Source organism: Pezoporus flaviventris, unplaced genomic scaffold (genome assembly GCF_033815535.1).
Source record: "Pezoporus flaviventris isolate CSIRO_AGI_PZ_B2104156 unplaced genomic scaffold, CSIRO_AGI_Pfla_v1 ptg000036l, whole genome shotgun sequence".
Classification (NCBI taxonomy): Eukaryota; Metazoa; Chordata; class Aves; order Psittaciformes; family Psittacidae; genus Pezoporus; species Pezoporus flaviventris.
In genome coordinates, this window is record NW_026892584.1 from 34,972,503 (window position 1) to 34,988,594 (window position 16,092).

Sequence of the window (16,092 nt, forward strand, 5' to 3'; positions counted from 1 at the left end):
TCAGCACAGGAGTCTTCAAAAAGCAGATCATTGACACAGCCTCTACACTTAGTGGAAGTTACAGGAGCAGCACTGGATTTCATTGCAGGGGCTGGAGAGACCAACAGCCTGAAACTCACACAGACATCTCTCATTTCAGCTTGCCCAGTGGAACCCAATCTGTGCCACAAACTGATATTAGCACTGAAAGCAGTCACCAAACTGCTTCTCTGAGGATAAACTTGGGGCCTGGAGCGGAACAGGTGAGCACAACATGTGTGCCAAGGAATGAGAAAGACACCGTTTCCCAGGTGAAAAAGTACATGGTGCCACTTGCTCCATATCTATAGCTGGAAGCAGTGATCTCAAGACAGCAAATTCACAAAAATAGCAGCACTGGAATGGGGATTGCTGTGGGACACAAAGGCAGGTATTTTGCCTGAGGAGATAGCTAGAGCAAGCAACTGCCTTCCTGTCCACAGCCCACCCAGGAGGAATCAACTGACCTTCTGATAGCAGCCAGGCAGAGGTCCCAGGGATGCTGCTGTATCTCCATACTATTTAGAGTGCCCTGGGGACTAAACTTAAAATTGCTAGTTTTATTTAAATAACAGATTTTTATACAATTTTGCAAAATTGAGCATTTTGTTGAAGTCAGCAGCAACAATTGGCATGTTTGGCTGCAAGAGGAGGCAGAGGTGCGGAAGCTTCGTTTTCAAAAGCCTCTGGCACAAGACTGCTGAAGCCATCTGCTGTTCTGTGCAAAGGTTCATGTTACACATGCAGGGCAGCACAGAGACCTCAGGATTTGGGCACATAATAGTTACCAGCACTTAAAGAGTTACTGCATGCCAGATGGGCCATGGCAGGAGTCTGTATGTGGGGCTGAGACACAGCAAGTGCAAGGTGAATCACCTTAGCTGAGAGCTCAGTGAAAGCAGAGTACCTCAGAGGTGTGGTAGGGTTAAAAATGTGTGAATAATCAGTTACTATCTGCTTAAGCCCTTGGATGTTGAATGAAGCAAGCTTCTGCCAGGCTCCTTGACCTTAAATAATTCCTGGCTAAGATGAGGGGGTTTGCTGGACCAGGCTATAGATGCCTTAGCCAAGAAAATTCCACATCAGTACAGAAAGTTTAATGAATCTCTATGTGAAATCCTTGTTTTCTGCCTGGTTCATAGTTGGCTGTTGTAAAACCAACACATTCTGCCACTCAGATTTCATCAGATATAGAAAAAAAAGAGTATTAAAACTATAGAGGAAGCCTGGAGTTCAGATGAAATCTTAATCTTAGAGGTGACTCAAAAGAATTACTACATTTCAAAGGCCAGTAGCCAAGATAGTAAATACGCATTGTAGGTGAGATGCACGGTGTGGTCAGTTCAGAATGCTGAGGAATATGTTCTGTGGACCACAGAAAGGTTAAGCAAGCTCAAGCAAGCTCCTTCTTTTCCTAGCAGCCTGATGAGATGCAGGCAGCATGAAGGAACATCATCTCCCCAGGTGAAGCCACCTATCATCCCTGTCTGGCTCTGAGACCAGGGCTATAAACACAGTCGTGCCACCATGCTTTCCTGTGGCCTCCCAGCCACAGTTTGATTTCACCTGGCAGAAGAGAAGGGCCAGCTTACCAGCCTTACACAAGCCTTCTTGTGGCTTGAACTCTACTGAGCTATGAGGCAGAAAAAAGAGCCTAAACTCTGGTCTTTGCAGGCAGAGCAGTAGAAGCATGCAAGATGTGCAGAACACTTCATAAGAAGATGTGATTTCAGTATGGTCAAGGGGAGCTGGCAGGTGACAGGGATGAGGGAGGCTTCATGTTCCAGCAGAATGAGGTTTTTTCAATGTCAGGGAGGGGAAGGTCAGTGAAGAGTCAGGGACAGAGCCTGGATCAGCCGCAGTGCAGGCTGAGGTGGGGGTACTTTAGAGCTAGGTGAGGGATGAAAGGAAGAAGAGTGGTGGAGAGGTAGTTAACTGCAACCATGCATCCAGGGAGGGACTTGTAAGATGGATAAAACAAAGTACATTTGAACTGGGTAGGGAAGAGTTTTCTGCAGGACTCAAAGAAGTGCTGCCTACAACACTTTCCTCTCTGCTAAAGGCAGGTGCATGCATCTACTCTGCCCTGCAGAGAATTGTAATAAATTCATCATGGTCCAAACTTTTCCATTACACACAGGCACTGGGGCAGAGCGTGGGCCACCCCCTTGCCTGTCTGCTTTCCTCATCAATGTCTGTGTTCACGTAAGATTATCTATGGTCTCCACCAACAGAAAAACTTGGCCAGAAGGACTGAAATCAGTCACACTGGTTTCCTCCTTGGGTAGGTAAGATGTAGTACACCCCTCTACTAGCCCTCCTCAGGGTGGCAGGACAGTGCAGGTATTGCTGGGAACAGGCATTGCATTTATGAAATATTTGCTTCAAAAGACTAGAATTTCTCACCCTGTTTATCTACTGCAATAAAATCTTGGGTTCCCGCACTCTTTCCCCATATTTGTACTGTGACCTTTACAATAATGTAGTAGCTATCAGCACCTGCCTGCCTCATCTACTGTGTTGATATGGGAGATAGCCTATATAAATAAACAGCACAGGCATCTCTTCCCTGTTGTCCCTGTCACCTCAGAGCTACCAAGTGACCCAGAGTCCCAAGGACATGTGCACTGGAGAGAGAGAGAGGGATGAATAGGGAGACAACAACGAGGGAGGTTTGATGTGGATCACCAGTAACAGCCTGGGCATGATCCATGGCAGCTGGGAGGCCAGAAGAAAGGCACCTCTATTTCCCCCCACCAAACACTATCACCACCCAGAAGATCTAAGGGGGAGAGTGGGCAGCAAGGCTTGTTTTGACCACAGGGGAAGGCAGGAGAGGGAGCGGGAGGCACTTACACAGGCTGGGATGTGCTGAAGAGGCTGCTGTCGTACCTTCGCCTGATTCCCCAGGCTGCCCCTGAGCTGGATGGCTGAGCACGGCCCCTCGGCTGGGCTGCCAGTCTGGAGTGGTGATGACATGAATGAAATAAAGAGAAATACTCTGAATAGGAGAAACAGGTCATGTTGAGGCAGAAACAGAGACACACATCCACAGAGACAAAGTGAGAAAGCTGGCTGGTCAGGGCTTTGAGCAAAAGCAGATGGACACAGCTTGCTCTGCACTGGATTCAGCTGCTCTCTCAGCTTGAGTTTATTTTTGGCCCTCTGAGGAAGAGTCAGGGGATTCAAATGACCATATAAGACAACAGTGAGGTTAACCCTACAACCACTGCACAGGAAGCAGGCATGAGGCGAGGTGAGGTGACATTCATCACCTCTGAAGTGCCACACAAGGAGGTTGGAGGTTGGGGGTGGAGGAGGACCCAGGGTCCCCGGGTGACATCTGTTTCTAGCTTGGCATTCCTAGGTGGCAGAAGAGTTCAAAACCGCTACAGATATGGAGTTACAAGCTGCAGAGGTTTTCCCTCCAGCCAGAGGTCAAATGCTGCTGGGCTGAGGCAAAAGCAGATGCTGCCCTTTGCCAGAATAGCAGGTGTCAGAGGACCCCCAAGGAGGACAGGACCAAACAGCCAGGGAAGCCCTTATTTCGTCTGCATCAGGTCCCTGTGGGAAAGCTGACAGCACAAGTGAATGGTAACAGCGTAGAGAAGCCATGACCTTTGGTGGGAGCAGGACTGCCTGTTGCACAACACCCTGATTCTGCAGCTATGAAACACATGTACTACTCATCTAATTGTCCTGTTTCCCAGCCTTGGAAACCAAACAATCACAGGTGGTAATGACTGAGGCAACAGTGGTTGATGGAGTTATGTGAAAGGACAAACAAAACTTCAGTTACCCCCAGCTTATTCTAAAAAATTGGTTTAAAAATACATTTTGCCTTGGTTTTGGAGTGACTTTATAACCTCTTCCCTCCCCCTTTGAGAAATATGCCCTTTAAAAAATGAAAGGAGAACAATGTCTGAGTTTGAAACTGTCAGCAGGGCTCTGCAACCCACAGCCCAGCATCACAGGGGAGGGGGATGCCTCAACACTTCGGTGTTTGGAGCAGCCCTTGGCTGAGAGTGGTGTGCTCGAGGTCAGGCTCTGATCTAAAAGAACTACATCCTTTAAAGACTGCAGTGTCTAGAAGGTACCAGCTCACACGGGTTTATATACCTGGTTTTGGACTCTCTCCTGTGATTTCCCGTAACAGGTCCTGTGCCCCCTCTCTGGCAAAACCTAAGCTCGGTGTACAGTGCGTCCGTGGGGGAAAGGAGTCACTGGCTTCAGCAGGGCTGTCTGTCTTTCAGGGAAGCCTGTAGCAGTGTCCCTTTTCTTGTTTTATTTGTTGCTTAAAACAGACAACATCAAGCAAATTCTCGTTTGCTGTGAGGTCATAAACTGTTAACCTCATCGTATTTATAGCAAAGTCTGGCTTTAAAACTAATGACAGACTCGCAGAGCAGCCGCTCAGTAAAGCTAATTAGAAAGCACGTGTTTTGACAGGGGGAGCTGTTTTCCCTTGCTGAGCAGGGTGTTTGCTGGGATGGCACAGCTCGGGCAGGCGCTCACTCACCTTTGCCAAGGGTAAATGTGGTAGTTTGGGTTGTGGCAGCTGGAGTGGCTGGGGGCAGCTGCCTCACCGGGACGTGCCACCATCGACTTCTGATGGACGTCTGGCTGACACACTGGGTCCTCTCCCAGGCTCTGCTGGATGGCCATCTTTATGAGCTCGTCTTCGCTCAGGCTGCTGTACAGACTGTATTCCTCACAGCCTATAGTTTGTCTTTGAGTGTTTGCTGCCATTGCAGCCATTTTTTATTTATTTTGCTTACCTGTAAAAGGAAATGATGATCATCAAAATCTGGAAAATGTAAGGAACTCAACTATATTGTGCTTTTGTTCAGCTCCACCTCTTGATTAGACTGACCAGAAAATCAGAAATCCTTCACCAGGGAAAGAACACTGTCAGCTAAAATCTGCACTTAACTGTAAAACTTAATGAACTAACTCCTTTCTATCACATAAAAGTAACTGGTTCAGCTTAAAAAAGGGAAAGGAGCTGCTGCCAGCAAGACAGGTTTTTACTTGCTTATTCGGGTTACGATGGCCAAAGAGAAAAACAGGTAAAGGAAATCCCCATCAGATTTAAGACATACAGCTTTGAAATTATTTTATTTAGGCAAATGCAAATAGACATCTCTTTTGTTGTTTTGTTTGCTTTGATTTTTTTTTTTTTTTTGTGGATTTTGTGTGTTTTATTTTCCTTATTTCTTGTTTTAATTGTAGAAAATTAAGGGAAGAGGTTTGTGTGTCTGCTGGTTTTCTGCAAGAGCAGGTTCTCCATGAAGTGCAAAAAGACTTAACAGAGTAATTTTTTCCACCTTATCTGGAGATCTCTCCAGCAACATGCAAATCTATGCTTTGAAGTGACTGTTTCACTCAGCTAGGAGAGCAACATCACACTGATCAGTTTCACTTCTGATTTTTTGTTTTTCACAGGACAGTGTTCAAGGTCATGATCCTAAGATTTAATAGTCAGACTCTCTTCTAAAAACTGGTGGTTGAGAGCTGGAAATGAGAGAAGGGGGAATTATCAAGGCACACTCAGCAGTTACAGAATGACTGTGAACCATCACCACAACATGGAGTCAAAAAAAGCAAAGGCAACCCAAACTACTGCAGTATTTCCAGCAGTAATAAGGAGGTATTAATGGTGTGAATTGGATGGTGCTGTAGCAGGATCTCATTTGGATGCTAGAGAGCACTCTGGTCACCACAGTTCAAGAGCCAAAGTCTTATTTCATGGTAGGAGATGGAAAAGCTTGCCTCTGTTAAAGGATGACAGCCAGGAAGGAGTAGGTTTGCTTTTTATGAGCACTGCATGAGAAATGTGTAAACGGGAGAACAATGAGTACAAGCTGTGCAGGAGGATATGGACAGGACAGGTGAGGACAGGCAGCCAACAGAAGGGGACTGGGGAGGTATCTCCCCAGGTGCAGAGAGGAGAGGGGCGCCAGTGGGGCTGCTGACAAAGCTGCCTGCCCTCCCCGGAGCTGTCAGTCCCTGCCCCTGCACATCCATGGACAGGCAGAGCCACATGTGTGAGGAAGGCAGAGCCACGCAGCCTGCCGCTGCTCGGCACCTGCCTCCCACCACACCAGCACTTATTCCCTTTCGCTGTGCAGGGGCTCTCTGCAGCAGGCTGGGCTCTGACCCGGCTCACCCAGAACCCAGGGCAGCCTGGCTTCCCAGGGACTCTCACCCACTTCGACGGCAGCAGGGTCCAGTCTGCCACAAGTCTCACACAGGAAATCACCCTGCTCTAGCAGACCTTGCTGCTGAGTGCACATCCTGACCTGGAGGAAGTGGCACTTCCCCAAATGGCAGTATCTATGTGTGTCAAGACACTTGTGTTTGTTTCTTTAATTATAATTAAAAAAGTAATAAAAGAAGGAACTAATACAGTTTTAAGGAATTGAAAGAGTTTGAATCAAGCCATAAGTAACTTAAGATCTTGGATTTAAGCTTTCCCCTTCAAAAATCTCCCACATCAACAGCCACCTCAGTGCTCCAAGCACTCCCCAGAAATGGAAAAAGGGTAGAGAAGCCCAGCAGATTTCAGATTGACATTATGACTTTTAACAAGGGTTGTATTTTACAGCCATGGAAACTGTCAAAATAAAACCTTCCATTGCTGTAAATAATGCAACACGATTTTGTTGATTTTTCTTTTATTTCAGTCAGGTCTTTCCTGGCTGCTGCTGGCTCCCGTCTCCAGTAAGAGCTGGTGTGCCTCAGCTCTGCTATGACCCTTGCTGTCCCAGGCAGCCAAGCCCAGGCACCAAACTACTGATACCTCCTGCATAGAGCCGCTGCCTGCACCACACCCCAGCTGCTTTGGTACCTGTCCTTGGCTGTGCTCCAGCCAGTGGCTGGCCAAGAACCTTGACACATCTTTGTTGTCCCAGTAGCTCCTGCTGCTGCTTGGCTTGCTCAACTCTGGCATGCTGGGCAGCACAATGTCTGTCAGTCTAGGTACTCACTTAGAAGGTGGTATGCTGTGGATGTGTGAAATCCACTGGTGGGAGTCAAAGAGCTTGTCTGTAGCACCCAGCCTCAGTGTAGGGACCTGGCCCCAGTGGTGACTCAGACACTAAACTAAGCAATCAGTGGAAAGGGCAGGATGTGATCATAAGCTCCTAATGGAGGTGATGCACAGTGACTCTTTGGAGGAGACAAGAGTGGAGCTGAGACTGCTCCTCTCAGAGGGCAACCTGTACCTTTGCACCCTGGGACACAGATCCCTACTCTTGATCCTCCCCAGACCCACTGCTGGCATCCCAATGGCACAGAGCAGGCAGCGGGTCCAGCCTCACTGTGCTTCTGAGCTGGTGTCAGACTTCCTTTCTGTGCGGTCAGGCCTGAGACCACTGCCAGCACAACTCCACAGTCTGGCACAGAGGAGATAAGTGGTTAGCTGCATCACCAAATCCCCAATGAAACTGGGTATAAAGGCCATTTCTGGACATCTTTCCCTCCCTCCTCCTTTTGTGTCAAACCTTGTTAAGGTATATGGAGGGAAAAGGAAGTTTTTGAGTATGAGGGTCACTTGTGTTTCACCCTCTTATCTTTGTACGGGTTAAGTGGGTCCTACCCACTCAGAGAGAAAAGGGAGAAGCTCCCCTGCATGTTGGTGATTTTTGCTAAGCTAAATATTTTGACAGGAGTCCCACAGAGTGCAGAAACAACAGTGCTGGCTGCAGCTCTCACCACTGAATCATCCTGCAGGGAGAAAATTTGAAGGGCCTAGGATAGAGAAAGCTCTCAGTTCTGCTCATCTAACTGGCACAGCCCCAGCGAATGTGTAAGAGTCACATCCTGGGGCTGCAGGAGCTTTTGAGCCCACCCTGACAGCCAGGGACAGCCTTGACTACCCTTGCAGAGACTGTTCTAGTTGGGTTTGAAGCCATTCCTTCACCCTATTCCTCAGCCAGACCTGTGTGGCGTGCCTGAGTTTGGCTCCCTTGTGCGATGGCCCCAGCGGAGCAGAGCAGAGCAGAGCAGAGCCATCACCCTTTCCTTCCACCTGGAGATGCTGTTTGAAGCTGCAGAGCCACAGGGCTGAGGTTGGAGTTATTTCTGTAGCAAGCCACGGTGAGCCAGCAGAGCTGTGGTGACAGGCCGAGCACATGCTCTCAGTCAGAGGCTGATGCAACACAGCCTCATTCAGTTCAATCTTCTTTCACTGCGGCTAAGCTTGGTGGCATCCCCTGGCACTCCTGCAGCTGTCCAGACCTACCCTAGCTCAGCTGATACAGCAGGGCTAAGGTTACTCCATTTGAGGCCGGTGGTGAACTGCCACCCATGACTTTATAAAAGCCCACTAGACTAATGTGCTATAAATTAGATATTTTCCACCTTCTGTAATGAAGTTGTGGAAAAAAAATCACTCTTTATTGCTAGGAATGGTTGAACCAGTTTGGATAAGTCATATCTGGCCAAAGTGGTCTTTCTAAATGCACCTTGAATCTATTTGCTTACTCTAAGCCTGCTTACTATAGGTTTAGAGTTCTGGAACCAGATTTATGAGTTAAATGCTGGGATTACTGTTCACCCTTAACTTCGGGCTTTTGAGGGAGGTTTTAGTGTTTGGCTGTCCCCTGCATTTCTGTGGCAGCCCAAGAATCACACACATGTAGCACACAGCATCCCATCTGCTGTAAGAGAACCTGATTTTTAAAGCTGTGGGGATTATTCCTTAGAGATTGCTTTGACTTCAGTTCTGAATCACTTCACCAGTGATCTCTCTTGTCAGATACATGTCTTAGGATACTGCTGCCTGTGCTGCCATGTAATAGCTCAGTCTGACAGGATCTTCTGGATCTAAATTTACCATAATTTCCACATAGGGCCTGATCTTAATTTTGTCATCCTGATTTCTGTCAGAGTTTGTTTATTTAGATGTAGAAACCAGACCTGTGTCATAAGGGGAAACTTGGCAGCATACAGTCACCAGAAGATAGGGTTAAAAATGAAATACTTGTTCCAGTGACAGGCTGCAATGCTCTGCCCTGTGTTAACTGAGCAGGGCAGAGCATGTACCTCTGAAACCAAAGCATGATCTCTGAAACCAAAGGTACCACTCACCAGGGTGACTACTAGTAACAACTCGCACTATGGCAAAAGCCACAGACAAACACAAGTAGATTGCTATTATATTTGGACTACAAGCTCTGTCAACATACAGTGTTTAGGAGAATGGGCCTCTGATCCCTGATGCAACATAAACAACAAGGATTAACAGCAGGCTTTGAACATGCAGAACTGAACTATTCAGTGCCATTAGCATCTGAAACAACTGATCCCCATTGATAGCACTTCCTTAAAGAAAAGCTTATCAAGGCTGCCTGTGCTCCTTCAATAAAACCAAGGCAGCAGAATTCGCAGAATTACTTACTGCTGTCAGAGGAGGGTGGCAGGTGAGTGACAAGGTCATTGAGGGAGCAGGGACAGAGACTTTGCCTGCCTTTGCACTGGGTTTACCCTAGTCAGCTTGTAACTCAATACAGGACCTCAGAATTTATGGCTCAGGGTGCGACAAACCACATTTCTAAAACCAAAACCAAGTATTTGAAGACTGCACGAGAGAAGAGGAGCAGCTTACTCGGTTTGTCTTTTGCAAAGAATGCCTGAGCCCCAGCTTCTGCAGATACGTGCTTGCTTTTCTATGTGTTTGCCTTTACTTTGGAAAGCAGCAGGAGCATGCACAGACGAAAGGTAAACATGGCTGGAAGCCTTCACATTAAACCAAGCCTCCACTTCAGCTCTTACAGTGACACCTTTCAGGCCAGATCTTCTGCTGGCAACGGAAACCAGACCAATTTACAGCACTTAAAGGACTCACATTTTTGCTGTATTTTAGGTTGGTTTCCAGATAAATCTTTGCAATTCTCCAGGGATATTGTGTTGCATAACTGCTACTGGGAAGCAAATGATTTTTTAAAAACAGAGATTTCCATGCCGATCAGATCTGCCAGAGCTGAGGCATCAGAAGAATGACACCTCTTGCTGTCTGGCTGCGGCAACAGGCAAACATACTTTGTAATGACAGCTTATGCAAGCTGCTCAAATTCTAGCCCAGTACTGAAGGAGCAAAACCAAGCTTCCCGGAGGAATCCTCCAAGCAAACAAATTCCCTTGTCCAGCCCCAGCTGTCAAAACAGGTCACCTATCAGTTTGACATATATTATGATGCCATCAAGTCATGATTCTGCATGAATTCTTTTCTGGAAACGCATATACCTGCAAGCTTTTATTGTTTCTCAGAAAGCACTAGTGCACATAGCAATCAGTGCAATATTAGCTTCATGCCTTTCCAACTGGAAATTTGTAAACAAAAGAAATCATTTGCTGATGTTACGTTTTCCCTTCACACTGTGCTTTGCACACTAAGATGTACCTTAGCATGTTGTAACTACAGCAATGATTTGTGAGCAGGCTATTCTAGGGACAAAGATATAAGCATCACCTGCAAGTGAAATTAGAAGAAGGAAATGACAGAGCTACAGTTCTGCTTAAAACCAGTGAATGTTTCATGGCTCATTTTGAAAAACAAAAATAAAAAATCCCAAACCCAAACCAAAGGCAAGCCACAAAACCTCCCAAGATGGGTGCATGGTGTTAAGGTGTTAGGTTACAAACTGCTATGCAAATAAATATTTACATAGAAATAGCAAACTGACAGATTGAAAATGCTAAACAAGTTCAAAACATGCATATTTGCATTACCTTTTTGTTCTGAAATAAAAGGGTAATAATACTGTTGAAATGGGTTATCTTCTTGATTAAGTCTTAATTCAGAATATCCTTCCTGGTCTTCATCTCCCTGCTTTGCCTGGGTGTTTCAATCAACTGCAGGACAGCTTTGAAACAGTCTTGCTTTGAAGCCTGAAGTTTATTTCTGGATCACCCCATGATCAGTGAATACAAGCCAAAATGTAAGTTGTTCTGAATCTCAGATTTCCTGCTTGAAGATGCATGACAGAAACTTTTACCTATCCTAAAGTTCTTCTTTGTTGCATTATCTGAAGAACTTTACTTCATCAAGCATCCTGTAGCTAAGTGACACAAAGCTGACCTTTCTATTACATCATTATTTATTGTTCCTGACACGTAGACCATATATGGACATGTTTCTGGAACCTAAAGAAAGAAAAAAAAAAAAATGCCATATGATTTTGAGTTGTCCTGGAGAGTTTTACTTACCTGGGGAGAAGGGGGCTCCATTTACTTTTCTTTTAGCTGCTGATTGTTAAACAAGACAGCCAAACCTTACATGGGTATTTACTGGTGTTTTAGAGAGTGGTTTGTATATTTTTGAGTCTGCAAGTTTGAGACTTAAGGATTCTAAAAGATGACAAAAGCAGCTGTAAACCTGTTCCAAGTAGTATTTGTAAGGGTTTACTAGTGCTTTTATACCACATAAATATGAATGACAGACCCTCTCTCAGACTCCTTGAGGCCATAAATGTGAAATGGTAGCCATATTCCCCACATCTAGCAGAGGGCAAGCTGGCCAAGGAAGAGATAGCATTCATCTAGGGATGAGCTATAAGAAAACGGCACATACAGGAGAACTGACACTTGGATTAGCTGGAGCGCGGGCATAATACTCACTTTAGGAAAGTTTCTATGTATCTGCTAGCTATTATAATGAATGAAGAAAAACTGTAATATAGTACCAAAATGATGCCTGTTTTTTCCCTCAGCTCCTGCTTCACTGATTCCTGTGGCAAAACATAGCACATAAAGATAATAAGTCTTAGACTGCAATGGGTCTGGTTTCCTTTCCAAGTACCTCATCAAGCCTCAGGCTAGCTGTACTCACACTTTCAGTGCATAAACACTCCTAAGGCTTAGCAAGACCAATCTTGAAGGGAACCAATTTATCAAGACTATATCATCCACTAATACATGATCCCTTCCAACTCACCTGCTTTGCTTGTAGGGTCTTTCAGTACCAGTGTCATTCCCTCTCCATGCTTGGTCCTTGATCCAACTTACTTTGGCATGACAGGATGGCCAGTACGTGACTCGTCCCCTTTCCGTGCTGCCTACGAAACCATCTGCTCCTCATAACTAATGCTAGGGATGTTTTTTTATCTAAAGTTAAGGACATTGAGCTGTTACTGCAGCAGGCAAAGAACCCCTGGATGTCGTCACCAAGAGGGTGTGAAACTCTTACGCCCTTGATGATGTCAGCCAACCATCTCTGACTTTCAACCAGCACCCAGCACTTTTTTCGCCTGATATTACTTTAAGACTGTAACCAGGCTTGGCTTAAAACCAGGAGTGAATATTCCCACATTTAACTCTTCTGCTTGCCTTTTGCCAGACTCTCATTGGATCCACACCCTTGGCATCCTCATGGCATGCTTGATGTCCCACTGAACTCAAGGAAAAATGCCAAAACTGTGATGCAGATTCATGCAAGGGAGTCTATGTCTGCCAGGATGAACCATTTGATTAGAAAAAAAATATGAGAGTTAAGGTCCCATGGCTGTAAACGCTGCAGGTGATTCCCCATGCCATTCACACCAAGCACACTGCAACTCCCTTCCCTCCCACATTCCTGGGTTTCCTTGCAAAGCACTGTGCACCTCTGACATATTTGGGGCCCTATGAATGCTGTTTACCATTTTCCAGTAAAAGCACAGGACTCCAGAAGATCTGTTTCCAGATACCACTAACTCTCCCTTTTGTCTTAAGTCAATCATTTAACTCCTCTGTGTCTCATTTTGTGCAGTAATGAAGTGGAAATAATCAAATGCATTAAATTCTGAGAAGAGTCCAACATTCCTTGCAGACGGAAGCCAATAATACTACTTGGATAGACGTTGCCGAATAAGACCTTATTTAATTAGTATCAGTGAAATACTCAAAGGAAGACCTCATAGAATTTTGAAGTACAGAAAAATTACTATACAGGAATGAAATCATACATTTGGGAATTGATTTTTTTTTCCCAATAAAACAGTGTTGTGTCTTTATTACAACACATTCAAAGCATAAAAATAACAATCATCATGATTTATTAGCATTGCTTCAGATTTGCTAATATTTCCCCTGGGGCATGTTATAGATCTGCATTTTCAGCTTAACCCCAGGACTTTCTAAGAGATTATAAAATGTCACCTGCAAAAATAAATACACAAATTTATATCGTTTTTCTAGACAGATTTCAAACTCAGACACTGCATATTAGATCTGTTTGCTTTCTCTTTAAATAGAAAATTATGGAAACAGCCAACTCATGCTGGTGGGGAGTCAGCTAGGGTCTCACAAACAGGTCATGGTGAAAGATATTTGAATATGAGAGAAGACAAAGAAGGACAAATGTGAAAACAACAAATGGTGAAATGAACAGCAAGATTCACTTTATTCTTCGTGTTTCCCCCGAATAGCCAGCAGAAGCCATGTTAGGAAATAACATTTAACATTTCCTTCATTTTTGGATTTTTTCAGTCTCTACCTCCATTAGTTGAATTAAGAGGCCCCTCAGCTCTACTAAGATGCACAACTGAATCAGGCAACTGAGACTGGTGAAAAAAAGAAATTCATTTGTGCACCTGGCAGACTGATGAGCTTGTTACAGACTCATTCTATGTCAAGCTGCCATCAATATGCCCTCACATGATGAAATGCAGGTGAGAATGACCATTAGCACAAACTGTATTTTTTGTCCATAGCCTATATAACTGTCAGTGATAACTAACTCTACTGAATCCAAACACTTGGCTCAAGCATGGCTGTTCTGAAAGGAAGAAAATACTGATTAATTCTGACAGTAACAGTCCCTGGACAGAAAATCCTCATGATACTCTGCCACAGAACAGCGTACTGCTTTGTGCACCAATTACCTGGAACTCTTATGTTGTTAGTTGTATGTTGTCTGAACTTCTTTATTGCAGAAAGACAGCAAGATGTTTTGTGGCATATTTTACTAAGAGCACAGACCTATGGCACACATCTCTGTACTTCTGCCATCATATTCTGCTTCCATCAGACGCTCCCAAGATTAAACACAAACACCAGAACCAAAAGCAACTCTCCTGTGCCTCCTGCTACACAACCCACGTTCAAATAAGAAGATAGAAACTCCAACAGGAGAAGATGGTTTTGATTTCCTTTGCAAGAACTAATGATTACTTTGACCACAGTACTCTGAGAGAGGCAAGGAGCCAGAGGCACTCGTATGGGAGAAGATGCAGGATGTCACACGTGTCCAGGAGTAAGGAATACAATATACATTATTTCTTGCTGACTCTGCTGCCCAAGTAGTTCAGTGCTGGAAATATGTAGGTGTTTTGAAATGTCTCTACTAAGAACATAATTCCCTTTTCAGGAGGAATTCATCCCACTAATGGCTGCTGACTCACATCCTGAATCAGGGTGGACTGCAGCTCAGTGTATGACTTCCACCTCTGCACATTGGCTCCTCGCAGATAACATTTATCTTTCAGATACAATCAAAATGGAGTCCTCTCTCCTTTGGAAATACGACATGAGCACAAAGGCGATCACACAGTATCCAGATCCTAAGCCCCATTTCAGGTATCTGACGACTCAACCCAGACCTGCCCTTAGAGTGAGCTTTGGAAGAGGGCACAGCTACTGCAGTCACTGCCTTTCTGCAAATCTCATCATAAGGTCACATCCACTGACTCAAACTGAAAAAGGAATCAGTCAAAGAGAACATGAAATGCTAATATGAAGTGAATACAACCCAAAGACTGTACAAACAAATGCACATTCTTTGGAGAAAGAGGAGAAGCTTAAACATTATCATTTAGCTACATTTTGCAGTGCAAATATCATTTATCTTATGTTATAATGTATGTTAGTAAGAATTCTAATGAAAGATTTGTCTTTTTCTTGACCTTTACAAAATCCACAAAATTCAGAGAACCTGATACGGCCCTTGGTTGCTCCAAGGCTTTTGCAGGGGACCATGAGGATGAGAATAGCAACAGGAGACACAAGCTTCTGTGAACAGCAAAGGTCCTGGGAAATACAGCAACTCCAAAACAACAATGATAGAAAAGTAAAATCAGTTCTGATGGAAAACAACCTTTCCACATTTTTATTAAAGCAGTCTTTGGAAACATACAAGGGGTGTTTACCTCTCCATTAAATCCCTTAGGCTAGTTTTTGAACAAAATCTCTTTTGATGCATTTCTCTGGTACCCTCAAATTCCTTTAAGACTGAGTTGTTTCTAACTATTGGGCCTGTTGTTTGCAGTAAGATCTGTTGCATTGCTTTCTAGATAGTGATCTGTTTTGCTTTACTATTGCCACAGATAAACAAGCCTCAAAAAACAAAAGATGCCCCTGCCAAAATTCAGCAGCTTGTGAAGTGGCCATTAATTGAAGCACAATGAAGTTCAAGGAATTATGACTTTCTACATACTTCTATACTTGGAGTTAAACTAATGCTAGTAGGTGCTACCAGAGTGGCAAGGCAGAGCAGGACCTTCCTGTGCACATACACAGGGACAAGTGGTTGGTTTTGATTCCTGAGACACAGGCTCCAGCCTGGCATGGGATGAATGCTGAAAGTGGCTTCTGCCCACCGCAACTGGATGTGGATTTGCTGCCACGGGGCTCAGAAACTCAAAGCAAGGGGACAAGCAGTGGTCCATGCTGACTCCTGCCATGCCATGCTGGCCTCTTCCTGCAAATGAGCTGGCCAGGCCTGGGATATCATCAGCTGCTGTGCAGACAAGAGCAGTGAAAACCAGAATGGACTGTGCTAAAGGACACTGAACTATCAACTCTATTTGCCCAATGTTGTTTCTGCTGTGCTGTCAAATTATATGTAATAAATACAGTATCTGAAGCCCTAATCAAAGGAACCATTATTTATACTGTCACTGAGAAAGCTTTGTTGTTTGGCACTGACTGCTTTGAGCATGAATAAGAGAGGACCAGAGGTTTATGCCTCCTTTAAGTTCAAATCATAATGCAATAGGTTTGTTTTGCAGGGCTGACATTTAATTATTATGCTCTACATCTATCAGGTTAAATTTAGATTGAAATTTAGGACAAGTGTCTGGACAGAATGTCATG

At 44.7% G+C, this 16,092-nt stretch overlaps 1 protein-coding gene across 3 annotated transcripts in view; it reads right to left on the minus strand.

The window, feature by feature from the left end:
- The window catches only part of ASB2 (ankyrin repeat and SOCS box containing 2), a 45,552-nt gene that overhangs the window by 21,764 nt on the left and 7,696 nt on the right, over nt 1–16,092 (minus strand). Inside the window, exons 1-3 of one of the 3 annotated variants that reach the window (XM_061463884.1) lie at nt 10,753–11,636; nt 4,538–4,796; nt 2,875–2,979 (exon numbers count right to left, since the gene is read on the minus strand). In XM_061463884.1, coding sequence (XP_061319868.1) covers nt 2,875–2,979; nt 4,538–4,776 — 344 coding nt within the window. In that variant the 5' untranslated portion in view covers nt 4,777–4,796; nt 10,753–11,636. Of the gene's footprint in view, nt 1–2,874; nt 2,980–4,537; nt 4,797–10,752; nt 11,644–16,092 lie in introns of those variants that run through there. The other 2 variants (XM_061463886.1, XM_061463885.1) reach the window with 2 other exon arrangements.